Genomic DNA, 21,852 nt, shown 5'->3' with positions numbered 1-21,852 from the left:
TATTGAAGAGATTTAACTTCGAAGCCCCATTTATATTCATTCAACAAAAATTTATTTAATGCCTAGTATATATGTGCCAAGTATTATGGCACTATGCTGCAGTATTCCTACTTATTTCATTATTCACCACTGTTCATTTTGTTGGTTTTAAAATAAATGAAGGATAAAGGTATGTTCACATAACAAAAGAACAGCACACAGATCCATTTTTGCAAGCACTGTAACAACTTTGCCATCTTGTGTTCAGTAGAGAAATTACACATTATTTTTATTATTTTATGTCTACTGATGTTTAGTTCTAAAAACTGTTGAGAGGGTGTTAAAATATTCAACAATGACGGTGAATGTTTTGCTTCATATACTATGAAACTTTATCAGGCATATACACACTTTTGGAATTTAGAGCTACCATTTTATTAGTTTCTCTCCCCAGCCCCAAGCTTTCTTCCCTGTTCTAATCCTGTAAATTTTCTGTTTGTGTCTCTATTCCTCTATTTCCCTGACTTCTTTTAGGTTAACCAAATTTTTTTTTAGAATTTCAAATTATTGGCTTTTTAACTATACCTCTTTGCACTGCATTTTGAGTAGCTGTCCTTAAGATTACAATATACATCCTTAACTTGAACAAGTTTATTTGAGTTAATATTGTACATCCCTTCACATTTAATATAAGGACCATTTACCGCTCTCCATTCCTATCTGTTACATAATATCACAATACAATGTTACAAATTTTGCTTTAAACACTTTTTTTTTTTTTTAAAGGGAAAAAGTAACCTTATCTCTTTACCTATATATTTGCCATTTCCTGAAAATCTGAACTTCCATCTGGTGGCATTACCTTTCAACCTAATGAACTTCCTTTAGAAATCCTTGTAAAGTATGTCTGCTGGTACTAAATTCTCAGTTTTTGTTATCCAAATGAGTCTTTATTTCATCTTCACCCTTAAAGAATTCTGCATCTTTATGGATATAGAACTCAGGTTTGATAGTGGTATTTTTTTTCTCTTCAGCAGCCATTTTTATTCTTTTGAGGTGTGCTTTTTTTCTGGCTGCTTTCAAGATTTTATCTTTATTTTTGGCTTCTGCAGTTTGAATACGACGTTTACTAAGATACTGGATTGACAATTTTATGTCCTATACCAAATCTGGGAAATCTTTGACCAATATTTCTTCAAGTATTTTCCTGTTCTATTCTCCCATTCCTCTCCTTCTGGAAGTCCAACTACACACATACTAGATGTTTTTATTTCATCCTATATGCCCCTGATCCTCTGTTCATTTTACTTATAGTCATTTTCCTCTCTATTATTCAGATTGGATTATTTCTGAGAATCTATCTATATGCTCAGTAAGTCCTCCTCTGTTACCTCCAATTTGCTATTAGGCCCATTGGTAAAATTTTACTTCATATATTTTATTTTCCAGTTATAGATTTCCATTTTTTACAGTTTCCATTTCTTTGCTAAGATTTCCTATTTATACATTCATTATATATATATATATACCTTTACTTCCTTGAGTTATAATAGGTGCTTTAAAATCCTTGTGAACTAAATTGAACATCTGGATCAACTCAGTGTCACTCTTTAATAATTAAATGCCTTTTCTCTTGAGCATGTCTAGAAACTTTAGATTATATTCTGGCCATTGCAAATAATACGTTGTAGAAACTCTAGATTCTACTACATTCATCCAAAATATTGACTATTTTAGCAGCAAATTAATTGGACTGGGCTAAAACTCTCTTTCCCCTTGCAGGGAGTGAAAACCGAAATCTTTGTTGAATTCTTTTAGCTTTAGTTAGGCTGCGTAGTGTCTTTCCCTAAGCAAGATCTAGACAGTTTATATCTCCCTCTGGATCTCCCTTTTTCCAGATTTTATCCCTCACTTTTCAGTTGGTCCAAATGTTCCAAATTCTGTCAATCTAGTTCTTCAAGAAATAAGACTGGCCCTCTGCATCTGAGTGTTTCGGCCATCCTTCAAGGCATGACCTCTGGCTAAATGCCAGAACAAATGGGAAAATCAGGTAGTGACAGTTCTGTTTTCTAAATATAGATGACCCTTACCTTCTAGTTTCTGCCTGTTTTTGGTTGCTCACCAGTGCCTCTAAGATATTTTTTAAAATATATTGTCCTGAGTTTATATAGTCAGTATTTGCTGGAGTATTAGTTGAATGGGCTATAACAAAAAGCAGAACCCTGAACATTATTTTAGAAAATTAGGCAATAATACCTTGCTAATTACAAAAGAGACTAATGAAAAAGAAATTAATGAAAGATACATGAATTTTATAATGATTTAAAGTAAATGCGGCCTTGGTTAAGAAAAGTAACTAGAATGTAGGCATCTGAGGTGTTGGACAGTAGAGCATCTTAGGGCTTTAGGATTAAAAGCATTCATTTGTGGCTCACACTCCCCAAAACTTTCTAAAGTGACTGTAAAAAATAAATAAGGCATAAAATCAATAAAATCACAGAAATCATAAGTGGAGATGGTAGCAAGAAATTTTTACAAGACTGAAAGCCAAATGGATGGGCAATTAAATACCTAGCAGAATGAAGAAAGGTGAAATAAGGTCTATGCGCAAGTTGGAGGAGTACCTATAACAAAGGCAGTATATGCAACAGAGCCCCAAAAGATGCAGAATCAGAGACTCCAGGCAGTTCTGCAAGTTAGGGTGCAGGACAGACTCAAATTCAATATAAGCAGCAGTATGACCCTTAAATTCCCTCTTCATCCCGCACAACCAAGTAACAAGCCCTTTCCCAACCCTGTAAGAAGTGTAGGTTGACTCTCTATAGAGGATAAACCAGAGACATATTATATGCAGGGAAAAAGGCACACTTACTGGATGAGGAGTTTAAACTAAAAACAAGAAGCAGAAGTCTGCATATCAAAACATTAAGATCTCACCTCCTACCACTCATCTGATCAGCTCCCTTTCCCCAAATGACCCCAGAGCACTTAACTGCAGATGACTGGAGGATTTCAGCCCAAGAGAAAGACCTCCTTATAGTAGGCTGGAGAGCCCTACCAGTGCAACTAGTCAATTCATAAAATAAAAGTTCTCACAGAAGGAACTTCCATTAAGCTTTCTGGACCATCACTCTCACAATGAAAGGACAGACATTTTTGAGGAAAGCCTCTAACATTAAAATTAATGTGAAGCAATTCACTGAATTGTCAAGCTCTAGTACACAGTTTTTAAAAGAAAAAAAAAATGACCCATCACTACTTCACAGAAATGAGAAAAGAAACAGGTAGCAACTGTGCTGAATAAGTTAAGAGCTACAACTGCACCGAACAACTTCAATGATGACCAGTTTAACTGAGAAGAGAGCTAAAAGAATCTGATCCAAATGCCTCAGTTTGCACAGGAAAATTTAAACAAAATGTGATAAAGTCCTCTAAGCACTTCAGAAGATCGACTAGGCAGAATTATCAAAGATCAACTTATGTGATATTTACTAGTACTGGGGAAAATAGCCCTGACAATAAACTAAAAGGAAACTGACTGGTAAAAACATTAAAAATTAAACAACATTCTGAGCAATCAGTTATACTCTGAATATTTTGAAAAAAATTCACAAACTTCTAAGGATACTAATGACCAAATGTTACTAGCAGTAGTCACATTTACTATTCTTAAACTAAATTTATAACTTGCATCAATATTAAACAGGTGCTCTCTCTCTAAAAGATCAGATTTCCTGCCTTCCTCCATGTTTTCCCCATTCCATGGGATCATTTTCTCTGTGTCTGAGGTCTACCAGTGACAGCTACCAGCACTTAACTGCTCTGCTATTAGTTACTTGGGAAAAATATTCAGATATGTTCTTATCCTTTAGGTTATTTCCTATTTTCCAAAACAAGTCAGTTGCAAAGATTAATTAAGATGTAATGATTGACTTTAAGTAGAAAACCACAGGAGAAATTTCTCCTATTCTTAATTTTTTAAAAAAGCCAGATAACCTATAAAAATCATAACTTTTTGAGTCTATCAGTGAGGGGAGGTCATAAGGCTACCAATTATCTATTCCAGAGAGTGGTAAGTCCCTCCGAGGAGGAACACATGAATTATTTCACCTTTGACAGAGCACAGAAAAAAAGAGACATCACTATAAAACATCTGAAATTTTAACAAACTTTTTAAGGGCCAAGCACACACTAGTGCCAATGTAGACCCCTGAGAGCCTCAGACATAAGGAGATTCTGCACCTACTCAATTCTTTTTTCATAGTCTCCTACCTCAGGAGATGCTCATGAGAAATAGAGTGAGCAGGGCAGACCTGAGACTGTCACACTGGTGGTACAGATGTGTAGTACTGCTCCAGTATTTAAAGGTAGAGCAGGAGTACCAAGAAAAGTCCATCTACACTTTGGCTAGCATGAATACAAGGTAGTTATCAGCTATATTGCTGGGTTAGGAGCAAAAAAGAAATTCACCCGTACCCCAGATTGAACCATGATGTGGCAAAAGCTGTCTGTTGCTGGAAAAGGACAGTAAAGAATTTCACCCTCGAGTACCTGCACTGATATTAGGCAGAGATTAGTGGTTGTTGGAAAGGGCAGGAAACACACCTCCTTCACTCTATACTGACAACTAAGCAAATGCAATCTAACCACTGGCAGAGGGTTAGAAAGCCCACTCATGTCAGACTCTGTGCTGATTGATATAAAACAGAGCTCTTTTAGCACTGGAAGAGAGGTAGGAAAACTGCTCACATTCTATACCCTCTGCCCTGTCCTCCTCCTCTCTTACTGATATAAGACAAAGCTCCGCTGTTATTGGGGGGTAAGGCAAAAAAGCTACATGCATTCTAGATCCTGCCCTGAATAAGAGGGAGAGAATATCACCACTGGGGAAGTGACATAACTACTGAGAAATCTCAGCCTCTGGGGCTCTGGTGCACAGGACCTAAGACAGAGGATAGATTATGAAAATTGCACAAGTCTTGCACCAAGTCTTGCACCCACAAGTCTTGCACCAAGTTAACAGCAAGAGCAGTATGCTACTGGGAGAGGAGCAAAAATATGAAGAGACTCTACACAGGTATGTAGGACAAGCTAAAAGTGGAACAGGAACAAGGAAAAAAATCCTCCAGTACTGCTGGACCCACAAGAAAAACAGGGTAGCAGTAACCCACTGCTGAAGGAATTTGAAGTCTGTGGGGCACTGGTGCTATCAATAGCAACTATAAACACCGAACTCAGCTCAACAATTAACTAGACTAAGTCAACCTCATTGTCTGTCAGAAAAAGTACATACCTATTTCTGAGTACAAATTCTACTGTTCATCCATATGCAATGTGTAACATTCAATAAAAAAGGTGACATATTTTTAAAAAAGATAAAACAACCCATGTCAAGAGAGAAAAACAGCAATACAACCAGACTTAAAGATGGTGCATACGCTGCAACTATCAAACAGGGATGTTAAAATAACTACAATTAGTATCTTAAAATATCTATCAGAAAATGTAGATGATACTTAACAGAATGGGAAATTTCAGCTGAGATGAAAACTATAAAAAGGAGTCTAATGAAAATACTAAAAATTTTATTATAAAACATGATATCAGAATGTAGAATTACATTGTTGGGCTTATCAGCAGACTCTACACAAAAAAGGGAAGAATTAGTAAACTTGAAGGACGTTCAATAGAAATTACTAACTGAAACACGAAGAGAAAGATGAATGAAAAAGGAAAATGGTGCATCTAAGAGTTATGGGGCATTGCAGTCTAATGTATCCACAACTGGAATCCCAGAAGAAGAAAAGAAGAAAAAGTAAAATACTTGAGGAGATAATGGGCAGGAATTTTCCAAAATCAATTCATAAAACCCAGAGCAAAACAAATACAGGAAAACCAAATTATAGCCACACTGTTGAAAACCAAAGATAAAATCATACAAACGGTCAGAGAAGAAAGAAACTTCACATGAGAAAAAAGTTAAGAATGATAGCAGAGTTCTTATCTATGCAACTAGAAGGTCAAATAACATTTTTAAAGTGCTGAGGAGATTAAAAAACTGTCAACCTAGAATTTTATACCTAACAACATATGTTTAAAATGAAGGCACAAGAAAGATATTTTCAGATGAACAAAAGCTGGGAAAACAACTGTCAGCTGACCTGCATTACAAGAAATGTTAAAAATAAGTTCTTCAGAGGAAATCTGGGTCAACACATAGGAATAACAAGCACTGAAAATGGGAAAACTGTGGGTAAATATAAAAAATAAAGATTTTAGTACCTTAATCTCTTTAAAAGATAAGTGACTGTCTAAAGCAAAAACAGTAACATATTGTGGGGTTTATAGCATATGTAGAAGTCATTTTAATAACAAAAATAGCACAAAGCACAGGAGAGTGAAACAGAACTATATAAGGTTCTTACACTACATGTGAAATGGTATAATATTATTTGAAAATAGACTGATAAGTAAAAATGTACATCATAACTTTAGAATGACTACTAAAATGAAGACAAAGAGGTACAAAGAATACATTAATAGTGTAGATTAAATGAATCATAAAATATGATTACACCAACAATGGATAAATCCAGGCAGGTGAAAGGTTTATGGAGTAGATGCCACCACTCTTGCAACTGCTTTTTAAGTCTGAAGCGTTTTTCAAAATAAGAAGTTTAGTTAAAAATATTGAATGATAAATGGCCCCTAAGAAATTTTCAATATTTAACCAACCACCACCGTGCACAACCCCCAAAAAGGAATTATGAAGCTATACAAAGTAAAGAGAACATGTTATCCCTTCAGGCTACAACTCACATCCTAAAATAAGGCTCAAAAATAAAAAAATAAAATTAATATATATTAGAAAATTATCCAGAAATAACAAAGTTTCTGTTTAAGGAACTTATATATAAACTAACTCCAACAGCCAATAATCTGGAAACAGCAAAAATCAAAGTCCCTCAACTATTTACTCTTTTGTGAAATTATTAAGCTATCCCACCATAATGTGGTTTTAAAGTCTTGTACATGATTCAAAGAACATTTCTTAACCACTAACCATGAGTCATGCCCTGTGATACAAGCTAGGGTTAGGGAGAGATAGTATATTAATCTCCTGAAACTAGATTTAAATGGAAATACATCATTGAAGATGGCAGAGGAGTAAGTGGAAGCTACACTAACCTCCTCCCAGGAGCAATCTGGAATCTTACAACTATATTGTAGAGAAATCATCCAGAATAACCAACTGAACACTAGCTAGAGAGAAGACTCATAAGCTAGGACAGACAGAGGAAACCACTCCACCACCACAAGACTAGCAGGCAGTGTGGAGGAGGCATGAGAGGGCTAGCTGGGCTCCCACCAGCAACAGCTGAAGCTCTGGAGGGATATTTCAGTGGCCGGCTGTTGCCCCGAGAAGTAACCGGTCTAAACCCCAGGTGGGGCTCGCCAGCCTATAGCACCAGCCAGAAAGGAACCCAGATAGCATCCAGTTCTGAAAAGAAGCATGGTTTCCGTCTGCCAGGGAGAGACAGCTGGAGATGCAAAGAGCCTCTTAAAAGGCCAATGCACAAATTTTTATTTGCAGCCACTTATCCTGGGTTCACGCAGGCAGAGGGCAGAGTGGACTATAGACACTTGAAGAGAGTCTGGGATTGGTGGCTCTGGGGAGAGAACTGAAAGAGAAATACACATTGAAACCAAAATGGGATATCATTTCACACCCGTCAGAATGGCTATCATCAATAAATTAACAAACAATAAGTGCTGGTGAGGATGTGGAGAAAGGGGAACCCTCACGTACTGTTGGTGGTAAAGACTGGTGTAGCCACTGTGGAAAATAGTATGGAGTTTCCTCAAAAAATTAAAAATGGATCTGCCTTATGACCCAACAATTCCATTTCTGGGAATATATCTGAAGAAACCTGAAAAACCAATTCAAAAGAATATATGCACCCCTATGTTCATTGTAGCATTATTTACAACTGCCAAGATCTGGAACCAGCCCAAGTGCCCATTACTAGATGAGTAGATAAAAAATCTGTGGTACATTTCCACAATGGAATTCTACTTGACTGTAAAAAAAATTAGTGCCACTGAACAAGCCTACATGTATATCTGATTTTCCCCGTAACTCATTTCTTCAATGAATAAACACCAAACTTTACGTACAGAGAACTTTTTACAAAAGGCAAATCTTTTTTAGGTGTATAATCCACTCTAGACTAACCCATCTTGCTGAATGACTATAAATAAGCGTCATTTTGCAGGTGAAAAGCCTTTATCACCATCATAAGTTTGATTGGATGTTGGCAAAATGAAATTTTGCAGTATTTAGAGTTGCTGTACCTCTTTCTTAACACAAAATTGGATGAGTCAATAGTATGTTAGCTGTCTTTCAGGTTGGTGGCAGTCAGTTAAAACATGTGTAATATTCTCTGCCTGGTCTGTAGCTGTAACTGTGATGTACAGGCAAGGTAAAAATTTTTTTAAAAAACTTATAAAAAACAAATAATGCCATGATATTAGGATATACACTTTTATATTTTTATTCTTATATAAGGTTATTTGCCAGCTACTGTTGGCCTCTAATTCAGTCTGTGTTATTTAAAGTCTAATATATGAATTGTTTGGATTGAATTCATGCTCGGGTCCACGTTGTTATATGTACTGATGTACAGCCTTGAATGTGAATAATTATTGTAATCTATATTTTACAACTTTTTTCTGGCTTTATTATATACATTTTCTATGTGGTCAATGATTTAATCATATCATAATTTAATGAATCTGTTCCTCTTTTTTCAAATGTTTTTGCTTTAGCTGAAGTTGCTGGATGATGAATTTTTACATGTATGCGTGGTAGTCTTATAAGAAAAAAAGCATGTAGTGTGTAGGCAAAAAAAAAAGAAAGAAAGAAAATTTTACCCTTTGCAACAGTACAGATCAGTGGTTCTCAACCTTCCTAATGCCGCGACCCTTTAATAATACAGTTCCTCATGTTGTAGTTACCCCCAACCATAAAATTATTTTCATTGCTACTTCATAACTGTAATTTTGCTACTGTTATGAATCGTAATATAAATATCTGATATGCAGGATGTATTTTCATTGTTACAAATTGAACATAATTAAAGCATAGTGATTAATCACAAAAACAATATGTAATTATATATGTATTTTCCAATGGTCTTAGGTGACCCCTGTGAAAGGGTCATTCGACCCCCAAAGGGGTCACGACCCACAGGTTGAGAAGCGCTGGTAGATGGACCTGGAAAACATGCTAAGTGAATAAGCCATTCAGAGAAGGACAAATACCATATGATCTCACTCATATGTGGAATCCAATGAACAAACTGAACTAAGAAGCAAAACAGAGACAGACTCATAATGAACAAAATAAACTAACAAACAAAATAGAAAGAGAAGCATGGATAATACATGGTTCTGTCAGAACTGATAGCTGTCAGAAGAGAGGAGGGTTGGGGGGACTGGATGAAAGAAAGTTAAGGGATTAAACAAAAAATATATATATTATTTATTTAGGTATATTTAGATATAATATTGTGTGTGCGTGCATGTGTGTGTGTGAGAGAGATATATAACACACAGACACAGACAACAGTGAGGTGACAGAGGAAAAGATGGTAGGCGTAGGTGGAGGTGGGCAAAGGAGGGCATAAATGGGGACAGAAAGAGACTTGCTTTGGGCAATGGACACACGATGCAGTGTGCCGATGATGTTTTGCTGCTTTGTACACTTGAAACCTATATGGTTTTGTTAACCAATGTCACCCCAATAAATTTAAAAATTAAAAAATACTAGAAATTAATGAAATAGAAAATGGACAAGCCACAGAGAAAATTGAAACCAAAAGTTAGTAAAATTTGTAAGAAAAAAGAGGGAAACCAAAAATTAGCAATATCAAGAATAAAAGAGAGCATATCACAATAGAACCTACATACAATAGATATAATGGAATATTATAAATAACTTCATGCCAGTATGATCAATAACTGAGATGAAATTACCAAATTCACTTAAAAAAATATAAAAACTGACATAAAAACAAGAGGGAATTTGAATAACCCTCTATCTTTCTTTAAAATTGAATTTGTAATCCAAATTGTCCTACAAAGAAAATTTCAAAATGTGTGCTGAAATTTGTTTAGACACCTGAGGGTTAGATAAGGCACCAAGACCACAATTTTTTTTTTCTCGCTATTCAATTTTTATTGAATGGAAGGGAGGTAGGGAGAGAGGAAGAGTTAAAACAAAAAACAACAAAGAGACTAATGACAGTTAAGCAGATCAAGTCAGAGTAAAATAAAGCATATAGTTTTGGACGTCAGTAGGACAAAACTAACAAAATCACTTAAGATTAGATTATCTGCATTAACGCTGTGAAATGGGCATCCTGAAAAATCTATGGACTGGATTAGAAATGGATGAGATGAATAGAGGGAACTGTATCTGTAAAAATGTTGATTTGTATCCTAAATAAGCAAATGATAGTTGAATACAGTTGTTCAAATTTCTGCTGTCAAGAAAAGAAGTAACAAGGATAGTACACAAGGCAGACGAACTACAGAATAGCTGAACTAACTGTGAGAGCAATATATTATTGTTTCAATATACTCTATTACTATAACACATTCCATTAGAAATTAAAACACTAGTTCCAAATTTGAAAAGCTGTTCCTAGAAGAAAATTTTCACAGAGAAAAAGTTTCTCTGTTAGAAACATAATAATGTAGTTTCTCAAAACAGTATTAAAGCAGGGAGCTAAGGAAAACTAAAGGGACTTATGTTTGAAAAAGCAGCTCTATTCTTGGTGGGTTTGGATCTAACCTAAAATGTATAAACTTACTTTACTTTATTATTACTGAAGTATAAATAAAAAAGCCTAAAGGAATAGTCAATTCTCCTTATTCACAGCAGTTAAGTTCCACAAACTCACTGTGAATACTAAACTAGTGAATATTGGGGAAAATACAAGGTTAGGTTCCTGAGAACATCTGGTCACAACATTATTTGTGAACCAATCAATACATAACCTTGTTTAGTGTGTGTTTCCGTTTAAAGAAACCTTATTTAATATGTATTTTGATTCATGAACACTGAACTCACACCTGAGAGCACTGCATTTCATGCCTAAACAAAGCTTATCTAACAGAGGTGTTTTCTTCATAAGGCATATCACAGTCTTCTTACGACAGCACTTCAGTATTATCCTTGAGGCCATTTTAAACAGCAAAATCACCAACAGAAAGCACAAAATGTGAAAAACATGGTTCCAAATAGACTGCAAGAGATATTTGATTCCAGTATGAACACTGAAAGAAGTAAGCATCACCTTGTTTGACCTCAACTAGAAGCAGACGACATATATTTTCTATTGTACTATGCATGACTGCGAACGCCTGTGAAAGTGCTGTGAGTTACGGATTTTGGGTTACTAACAAATTTCAGTGAGTAGGCAAATTTGGAATTTACAAGTAATGAGGATCAACTGCATTTACAACTTACACTACCATCAAGTCAATCTTAAAAAGGTTTTCTGTAAGTGAACCTAGAAATCTAGGAAGCTATGATAAAAATAATAGGGCTACACACTACTTCTTAGAATAAATTTTCCATAATTTTAAAAATATGAAACAAGAAAAATACCAATCTATTAAAAGTCACTTTTTCAGGCGTGGCAAGCAGACCTCTTTAACTTATTAGTATATGCCAGTCAGCTTTACAGAAGCTTAGAAATCAAAGCATGTTCATTTCTAACTTATAAATTAAATCCCATTTGGAGAACTTGATCCACTAAATTTTTAAAAACAGGACCACCAGTCTATTGACTATAATCAATTATTTCTAAATACCATTTATTCAAATGGACTGCTGGTCAGGCGACATTTTCCCTCATCCTCATTAAGATCAAAGGCCGCACCATGCTGCCAAATGATGATTTCAAAACTTAACACATCATTACCCATACTGACTGCATACTATCATAAAATATATTACAGAAAAACAAAGTCTGATCTAGGTTCTACAGAACTCTCACAGATGAGGAATTTAAATGTTTGCTCAAAGCTTTACATGTTTGTAAATCATCTTTAGTTCTTAAGAGAGGGAGAAACGGCAATAGGGAGAAAACCACAAAAGCATGAATCAATGGTAAATTCAACGAAGTTTTTGAAAAAGTATTATTTCCCCCATCCATTCCCTCAATGTTCCAATTAACTCCCACCACACTAAGGGGATTACCTACTTTAGAGAAAATGGTGAGAATTAAGCGAACAAATTAGGAACTCGATATTACTTGCCTTCCAGAATGCCCACATTTTAGTTTATACATTTCGGTCTGCTGCCAGCCAAGCACTCTTTTTACACTGTCATTTTTAGGAACATGACCTGACTCAACACATTTGAACATCAAGCAGAAGTACTCCTATATCCCTCCCCCGCAAAGAAAAGAGTTCCCCAAATATTACCCATAAAAACACAAACTAAAGCGTGCATTTTCTAAGATTTCTTGAAGAGACATATTGTGTCTCCCAGAGCCATTCAATCAGCTAAATTTTGACCTGATCTAAAAACAGGGCAATTGTTAAATGTTAAATTATTAAAGTAAATGAAGAATTTAATACTTTAAAAAAGTGATACCATGATACTATGCTTCTCCGTGCTACGGCTTTGACTAAAACTTGGGTGCAAACATTATCTCTGACCTGCAAAGCTAATTCTGGCAAGCTCTCCCCCTTTAAGAAGGTATCATTAATATTTTAAATTAGAACAGCTAAGAAGAAAAAGTGCATTACATTTAGTCATGTGCTTTCTTTTACTTTCATCTAGGATCACTTTAGAAATTAACAGTAGTCTGCTTGACTCACATAGATCCTAACTTTCCAATGCCTTTGTCAATATCCTGATTCACCTATTGCCACTTGAACTTCTATAATGAGCTAAATGCCTTCCTAGCCCCATTTCACACCCACCACCAGACTGCTCTTTCCAAGACACACTCTGATCACACTGCCGCCACGTTCAAACACCTCCCATAACTCACTCTGTTGTCTAAATTAAGAACACATTTCTCAGCCTGGCTTTCAGGGTCCTCCACAATCTGAGCTAACATACCTTGCTCCTAGTTAACCTAAGCTCCAACACATACCTAAAACTTTTCTGGGTCTCTGTCCTTGTTTAGACCTTTCCCTCTACCTGGATGCACCTGCTCATTTCTTGATGAAATTCTGTCCACCACTTCACAGCTTAACTCCAACACAAAGCGTCTCTGATTTTCCTAACCCACATGTCTCCCTCTTTTCAATCTGGTATCACTTCCTTTAGAGTACTTCTACAGCACTTCACTCAGATTTGTCTAACAGTCATTTTTCTTCTCCTACTAGAGTTGAAACTCCAAGGGCAGGGCCTGTATTCAATGTGTTTCTGGATAAAATACAAAACCAAACTCATCAAAAAGGTAAAAGGAGGAAAAGAGAAAAAGACATACCTTACTTCTGCAAAAGGGGAAAAGCATCATTATTAACAGAGTACAAAATGTTCTCCAACAAAAACTGGTAAAAAATGTATCCTTAAATGAACACCTTTACCAGAAGAGGTGCAATGTGTTTATATCAGTACAGGAGATATGTAACTGGGAGCACTGAGTATTACTTTTCAAACATAGCAAACCAGTCCCTTATCTCCAAGAACACATCAAATGAATAATAAAGTATGACTGTACTGTAATAGTGCTTTATTTATCTCATATCACTAGGATATGAGGGGCTCACATAAGTGAGTTTTCTGGAGGAACAAAACTCACACATGCCATAGCCTTAGCCACCTGAGAGATGCTCCTGAAAAACTGATCCCCCATTTTACCCAGTCAAGCAGAAAACACACAAGAAGAGTGGGCAGGTCACTTTGTACCAGTTACTTGCACCTGGTAAACAGGTAGGCAGTGTGGAAGAAGGGCAAGGAGGGTATTAAAACTCTACAGAATTATAAAAGGAATGTTTTGCATGGCAGAATCGTCATTCCAAGTTGTTGGTCCTATCCATGGTTGTATTTCCCTGAGAAATTTAGGGGAGTTAAGCAGCTGCTCTTCTGTCTTGGAACACGTTATCACCAGCTGAAATGTTTCTCACTCTCTCATTATTTCTGTTATGGGTTGAATTGTGCACCCCCAAATTCATATGTTGCAGTCCTAACCACCAGTAGTACTCAACATGACTTCATTTGGATATAGGGTCATTGCAGATGTAACTAGATGAGTTCATACTGGAGTAGGGTAAACCCCTAATGAAATAAGATTGGTGTTCTTATAAAAATAGAAAATCTAGACACAACTACACAGGGAGAGCACCAATGAGAAGATGAAGGCAGAAATCGGGCTGATGCTTCTACAAGCCAAGAAAGTCCAAAGACTGGCAGCCAACCACCAGAAGCTAGGCAACAGGCATGAACAGATTCTGCTCCACAGCCCTCAAAGGTAACCAACCCCGCCAGCACATTGATCTCAGACTTTTAGCCTCTAGAACTGTGAGACAAAACATTTCTGTTGTTTATGCCATCCAGCTATGGTATTTTATTTGGGCATCCCTAGCAAACGAATTGGTATCTACTGGTGTCTTTCCATTATCCTACCACCAATCTACTGTGACAATCACACACCTCTTTAAGAAACTTAAATGATCAGTGTTGTATTCAATCAACAAAAACACATGGATGTACCAGGCACCAAGGACAGAGCAGTGAAACTAACATAGTCTCTGCCTTCATATATGTTACCACAATTAGGATAACTGACAACAAGGCTAAATTATACAATGAAAAAATTACAATTGTGGTAACAGCAATAAAAGTCACACTTACAACAGAGAATAGTAGACATATTTAACCACGTCTGAATAACTCAAGGAAGTCACTATGGAGGCCCACTGTACAGTTCTGCATCCTTTTATTGTTTTGCTCCCTGTCTAAATGCCAGGTTGTTGGATACTTAAGGTCTGCTTTTATCAGCTAACCTCTTATTTCTCTGCTTACTTTCTTCAATCAACTCACTTTTACTATGGAGCTTTTAATTTTCCATGGAACAGAAAAATCAGGTAACTAATATAGCTAAGAAATATACATTAAATATTAAAGACGACTACAAGTGAGAATTGAAGATTTGGCTTTAATGTGAGCTCTCTGATTTGCTTTAGATTCTGAGACATTTTTCTGACAGAATTCTGTTATAAAGCACTAAAGTGGAACATTATTCTATATAAACTAGGTGTTACAGAAAATTTTACTACTTTGGTATAAATTGCCTGGCAAACACTTGTAAACAGTTCTAAAGGGAAGAAATACTGTTCAAAATTGAAATTATGTGACTTATTGCTCATCATAAGGTATATTTTTATGTCAAACTGTGAATTATATCACCAAGTAAGAGGAAGCATTACAACAGGAAGACCCAGTCAAATTTTTTTTGTAGTACTTCATAAATACCACCTACCTCTTATGCATATCCAACAATCATCTTTTGTGTTGTGTTTTTTAAGTTCTTCTTCTGTTACTTCAATTAACCTGCCTTTTAATCCCGTTAGGTCCTTTCCACTTTTGGTCAGTCGAATCCAATCCATAAGACTTCTGCCCTGTTTCAGAGGTACCTAAAAAAGCAAAAGGCAACAATTAAATGTGGCTTCTTCAAGTTAGCTGCTTTTCCTTTCCCCCCTGTTGCTTGTCTTCAGGCTTCTTTATTACAATTTTTTTAAGGTTTTTATTTACTTATTTTTGGAGAGGAAAGGGAGGGAAAAGGAGAGGGTGAGAAATATTGGTGTGTGAGAGAAACATCTATCGGTTGGCTCTCACATGTGCCCCAACTGGAGATGGGACAGCAACCCAGGCATGTGCCCTGACCAGGAACTGAACTGGCGACCTTTCACTTTGCAGGATGATACTCAACCAACTGAGTTGTGCCGATCAGAGCTACTTCATTACTCTTATTCCTATTCAAAAGAATTTTAAAAATGCAAATCTAACAATTTTACAAACATTCTTTACAGCTTTAGGAGGCTGTCAAAATCAGTTTTCACAACTAGAATTATAAACTGAACATTATATAAAATGCCTGGGCTATGAAGCAGGGCTTGGAAATGTCCATTATAATGGTAACAAAAATAGTATTAAACTTGAAATCAGAAAACAACTTTTGGTCCTGGCTCTGTCACTAATATGTGATAGTCACTTACCAGTTTGGGCCGAAATTTCTTTGCCTTAAAAATCAAGAGAGATTTGATAGAAGAAATTATAAACAACTGGCTAAAGTTGATTTTCTGGATTGCCAATATACACAAAAATCATGAGGTAGCAATTAATTTTCTAAGAATCCACTGAGATACAAAGGTTATCAAATAAGGAAAATAATAAAACTGTAACACTCTAGGGCTGGGGTTGACAAATTGGCCAATGCCTGTTTCTTTACAGCCCTTCAGCTAAGAATAGTTTTCACATGAAGTAGTGGTGGCAGTGGTGAAAAGACTGAATCCTTATGAGACCCTCAAGGTCTAACATAGTTACTATATGGCTCTTTGCAGAAAAGTTTGCCTATCCTTGTCTACAGGATTTAATTACAAAATGTTTGGTTTCGTGTGTCTTTTTTTCCCAAAATACATTTTCAAGACTTTTAGATGAGGGATATTTATTAATGTTTTAACCAGTTGAAACAATCTAGTAGAAATGTTCAAGACATCCCAATGAGACAGGACTACTGTCTAAACTTGTATAACTAGTTTGTAACACAGGATCAGAGAAATGTTTAATGTAAAAGCAGGCGCATTCAAGGAAGTTTATTGCTACAGACTGAATGTTTGTGTCCCCTCAAAATCCATATATTAAAATTCTAAACCTTAATGTGGTAGTAATTAGGAAGTGTGGCCTTTGATAGGTAAGTCAGTCATAAGGGCAGTCTTCATGATTAGTTTCAATGTCTTTATAAAAGTGGCCTAAAAGAGATCCCTCACCCCTTCCTGCCCTGCGAGAACCTGGAAAAAGTCAGCTATGAACCAGGCATTTACGAGACACAGAATTGGTCACTGGCTGATGCATTGATCTTGAACTTCCAGCCTGCAGAACTGTGAAAATAAACTTCTGTTGTTTATCAGCCACCTGGCCTGTGGTATTCTGTTATAGCAGCCTGAACCAACTATACCTCACTTTCCTGAATCATACCAATTTTAGGCATTTATTTACCCCCAACAAAAAACAAGTTAACAGGACTTCCGGCCAAGATGGAGGCCTAGACTGACATGCTCCATCTCCCTCCACAACTAAGAAGAACTACAACTACTACAAAACCAAAAATAACCAGAAGTTCCAGAAAATAAATGGAAGTCCAACATATGAAGTTATAAAGAAGTGATGCTCATCCAGACAGGTAGGAGGGGTGGAGCTGGGGAGGAGAGTTCAAGCTGTGCTGTCCGCAGCAGCAGCAGCAACGATGGAGGCAGGACAGCGGTAAGCACAGACAATCATATTTAGGGGGAGGCGAGAAGCGCCTGGGGAGCACCCCCGGCTGCAGACCAGATCTGTCATCCCAAAGTCAGGGAATGCAGACCTCCACTGCCTTGGATTCTGAGGTCCAGAGGGGGTGGGGCGAAGGAGAATGCTCCCAGTCTCTCAGCGGAGAGTGAACAGCAGGAATCCATCTTGAACCCCCACCCCTGCAGAAAATGCCACAGCGTGGTGAGATGCGTCACCCAGTTGTGACGAGTGCACGGGGCTCCACCCACTATAGTGTAGGAGGTGTGACAGCCCTGCCCAGGAAGCAAAGGTAAAAGCAAAAAGGTCAGGATGGCACAGATCATGACAGAGATCCCAGTGACACAGTTAACCAGACAGCAAATATCCAATCTAATGGCTCAGCAGATAGGAAATCTTTCTGAGGCTCAGTTCAGAGCTTTGTTTATAAAAATGCTTACAGACCTAACAGCAGATCTTAAACAAGACAGGGAAGGAACGAAGGCTAGTCCTGATGAAATGAACATAAACACATATGAAACTAGTGGTGAGGACAAGAAAACCAGGGATCAAATCAACAAATCGTAACATAGGGAAGGAACAAACAGTCAACCCGCACAGAAAGACGAAATGAGAAGTGAAGAAAATGAGGAGAGGCTCAGAAACTTATCGGACAGCAATAAGCAGGCCAACATCCGAATCATAGGGCTGCCAGAAGGTGAAGAAGAATAAGTAGGAATTGAAAAATTATGTGAAAAAATAATGAAGCAGAACTTCCCTAACTTGGGGAAGGAAATAGACTTACAGGTCCAGAAGCACAGAGAGTTCCAAAAACACTGGACCCAGGGAGAACCACACCAAGACATATTATAATCAAAATGTCAAAAACTAAGGACAAAGAGAGAATCTTAAAAGCAGCAAGAGAGAAGAGAATTACATACAAAGGGGTCCCAATAAGTCTCTCAGCTGATTTCTCAAAAGAAACTCTGCAGGCAAGAAGGGACTGGCAAGAAATATTCAAAGTAATGAAAAGCAAAAACCTAGAACCACGATTACTCTATCCAGCGAAGCTGTCATTCAGAATACAAAGGCAGAGAAAGTGCTTCTAGGACAAAGTAAAACTGAAGAAGTTCATCAGACCCAAACCACTGTTATATGAAATGTTAAAGGGACTTGTTCAGGAGAGGGAGGATCAAAACTATGAACATTAAAATGAAAACTGTATCGCAACAACCAACAACAGAAGCTAGGGAACTGAAACAAAGGCAGACTAAGTAGGCAACGAGAGTGGGAAAAGAATTATAGGTATGGGGAACATTTTGGGGAGAGGTCAGTGGGGAGGGGGAAGAGGGGAAGGGGAGGGAGATGGTACAGGAATTAAGAAGCATAGTAGGAGGGAGTGGAGTAGACAGGAAGATGTCGAGAAGAACTATATGCACAACCAATGGGCATGGACTAAGGGGGGGGGGAGACAACTGGGTGGAGGGGAACAACGGGAAAAGAAATGGTGACAACTGTAAAAGCATAAACAATAAAGCGTATTAAAAAAAAAAAGTTAACAGGTGTATGGTGCATTTTCTATTTACATTTCTTCCTATCAATCTACATCATTTCATTCTTACCATCACTGAAACTTTCTAGGTCTCTTGGTCTCAATAAAGTTCCAATAAACAAAATGTGAAAATACGATCTTTCCCATCCCAAACCAAAATCACTTGCCTCTTTTGTCAATGTGGATTCCATATCCACACAGTAATTAAAAATAATCTTCTGAAAAATGCAAATCTAATCATGGGCCCTTCCTCCTTCAGTGGCTCCTCATATTACCTTATAATATCTCTAAATTCCCTACAATGGTTTACTAGGCCCTTCAGAATCTGTCCACTGTTTACCTCACTATCTCCAGATTTTAACTTGCTCCTTCCCATTTACATTCTTTAGCTAAATGGGCACAGATTCCTGATTGCTATGAAACACTTGCTCCATGCCTAGATCTAGCCCATCCTCCCTCTCAGCCCACTCAGACATCATTTCCTCCAGAATCCTTCTCTGACCCAACTCCTTCATGGCTATAAACACTATTATAGTATTTATGGCATTTATAACTGCCTATTTCCTAGTTCATGCAGTCCATTAGACTAAACTCCTCGAAACCAGAGACCACATCTCTAGGATAAGGTAGGTTCCAATAAATATTTATTTACTAGTGCTAGTAAAAATAATAATGGCTATCATATATTGAGTGCATACTTTAGCCAGGCACTGTGCCAAGTGTTTTTACACAATAAACCATGATATTTACATAAAATATGTATTTAGCTAAGTTTAGTGAGTGCTCCCCCTATACAAAGACTGTGCTAAGAAAAATATTATCTCATTTAATCCTATAAACAACTCTATAAAATGGGTACTGTTACTCTCATTTACACCTGAGGAAACTGAGACTCAAAAAGGGTAAGTAGTAGAGTTGGGAAAAGAATCTGGGTCTTTCACATTCAAAAGTCTGTGCTTTTTAACAATTATGATATACAACCTTGTCAACCAGGTTCTATTTCTCAATCCACCCATTTCATACAATACTGATTCAGCTTCTAACATGATCAAGATAAGCTTATTTCACAAAGATGGTAAAAAAAAGTACTGGCTTCCCTTTGAATTGCACAATGATCTTATTTTTGTTCTCCTTTTGAACTCAAAGACTCACCTCTCCCATCACCACCTGAACCTTTTGTCTTTGCCTTGAAATTTTTTTCTTTAAAAGGATGCTAAGAACATGATTGGTAGTTTTAAGGGAGAAGGATAGAAGCACATTCTAATTCATAGCTTCTTTCTCTGGAAAGACAATACTTCTCAGCCAAACATTGAGCTTACAGAGAGAAACAGGTCAAATATCAAGGAGGAAGGGACAAATGATTAGATGGTTGGATGATATATGGAGCAATAAATAAAATGCCACAGCCAGAGTCACATCACATCAAGCCTGTAAGATCTAGGGCAATATTCCTTACCAGTTTACTTTTCTGTGAAATGGAGGCAACAAATGCACCCACTTCACAGGATCATTGTAAAGATTAAACGAGTTAATACACGTAATTAAAACACTCTTAGAACGTACATGACCATCAGTAAACAATGAATAAATATCAGCTGTATTATTATTATAGTTGAGGTACAGACTTCAAAAAGCTAATGAAAGGTACGGATCTCTGAACTCATAATTCTGATCTAGAGTCAAACAACAGGTCTAAGTGGAGAAAAACAAAAAAGAAAATCGGTGAAGGTCTCAAATGATGCTGAGACCCTGGAGTTCAAAATGAAAAGAGTGGTCCAAACAGGCAGACAAACATGATGTGGTTACAGAATGAGGAACGAACAAATAAGAGCAAGCAATTCATGCTGCAATGACAAAGGAGACAATTTTATCAACTTTGGCAAATGCAAAACACATTTGCATTCCACCTGTTGCTAACTGTGACTATGTTCAACAAAAACCTAACGAGTACATTAGCTTCAAAGTTATCAAGTGATATCAGTAGAAAAGGCGGTGATAAAAACACTTAAGTACCAGAGGAAGCAAGGCCGTATGATTGGAGAAGTCTCCATAAACCTAAAGGGAGGTTTGCAGACATTTGTTCTCCCTTCTCCGATCTCCCCTAGCTCACGGAGTCCCCACCCTTGGAGGGATGGCAACTGGTCACTGTCTCCACTGTCCAACCTTTACCTGCTGCTAGGGAATCCACATCGCTCAGAACTCCTTTGGAAAGTAAGGAACTAAAGACCGAAAGGGAAGTTAGTTTGAGGGAAGGAAGATAATACTCAGTACCAATAATCCAGCAAGCACACTGCCTGGCCCTATCATTTATTTACATCAGACTTCAGTTCGCTGGGAACGGCTTGGAGGAAGGGAATTGACAGAAAGGGATAAAGGGCTGGGAAAGCAAAGTGCCTAGTTGCGAGGGAGGTCAGGAGAGTTCGAGGACTGGAGATGGTATGGGATCAGAAAGAGGTCTCCACCTAGGGTAGATAACACCGAAGGTCGGAGAGGGGAACTGGCGGTGGGAGAGAACGTGCGGGAACACGAAACGCCGCCGGCGGGCAAGCTCTGGACCAGACCGTCGGTGTCACCCGCTTACCTTGCTACGCCCCCCGGAGGCGACGCGTTGCTGTGAGCTGGGGGCCGGAAAAGACTGGGAAGGGACGTTCAGCATCTTGGACGCCTGAGTCGGGCTCTGCCCGGGGTCAGCCGCTGGACGGGATCGTTCGGCAGGACCCCGCCTGAGTTACACCTCCCGCTCCGGCTCAGAGGCCGGGGAGAGGCCAAGCCCCCGACCCACTTCCGGGGTCGCCCGGGGTGAGGC

The 21,852-nt window shown here is 37.6% G+C and overlaps 1 protein-coding gene across 1 annotated transcript in view; it reads right to left on the bottom strand.

Annotated features, from left to right (window-relative positions):
- Positions 1–21,852, bottom strand: part of CYB5R4 (cytochrome b5 reductase 4) — a 78,142-nt gene extending 56,290 nt beyond the window's left edge. Inside the window, exons 1-2 of the mRNA XM_090279626.1 lie at positions 21,628–21,852; positions 15,492–15,645 (exon numbers count right to left, since the gene is read on the bottom strand). Of these exons, the coding sequence (XP_090135752.1) occupies positions 15,492–15,645; positions 21,628–21,702 (229 nt within the window). The 5' untranslated portion in view covers positions 21,703–21,852. The remainder of the gene's footprint in view (positions 1–15,491; positions 15,646–21,627) is intronic.

Source organism: Furipterus horrens, unplaced genomic scaffold (assembly GCF_987537825.1).
Source record: "Furipterus horrens unplaced genomic scaffold, mFurHor1.1.pri manual_scaffold_6, whole genome shotgun sequence".
NCBI lineage: Eukaryota > Metazoa > Chordata > Mammalia > Chiroptera > Furipteridae > Furipterus > Furipterus horrens.
Note: the sequence above shows the minus strand (reverse complement) of the source record. Positions and strands in the feature narration are given on the sequence as shown.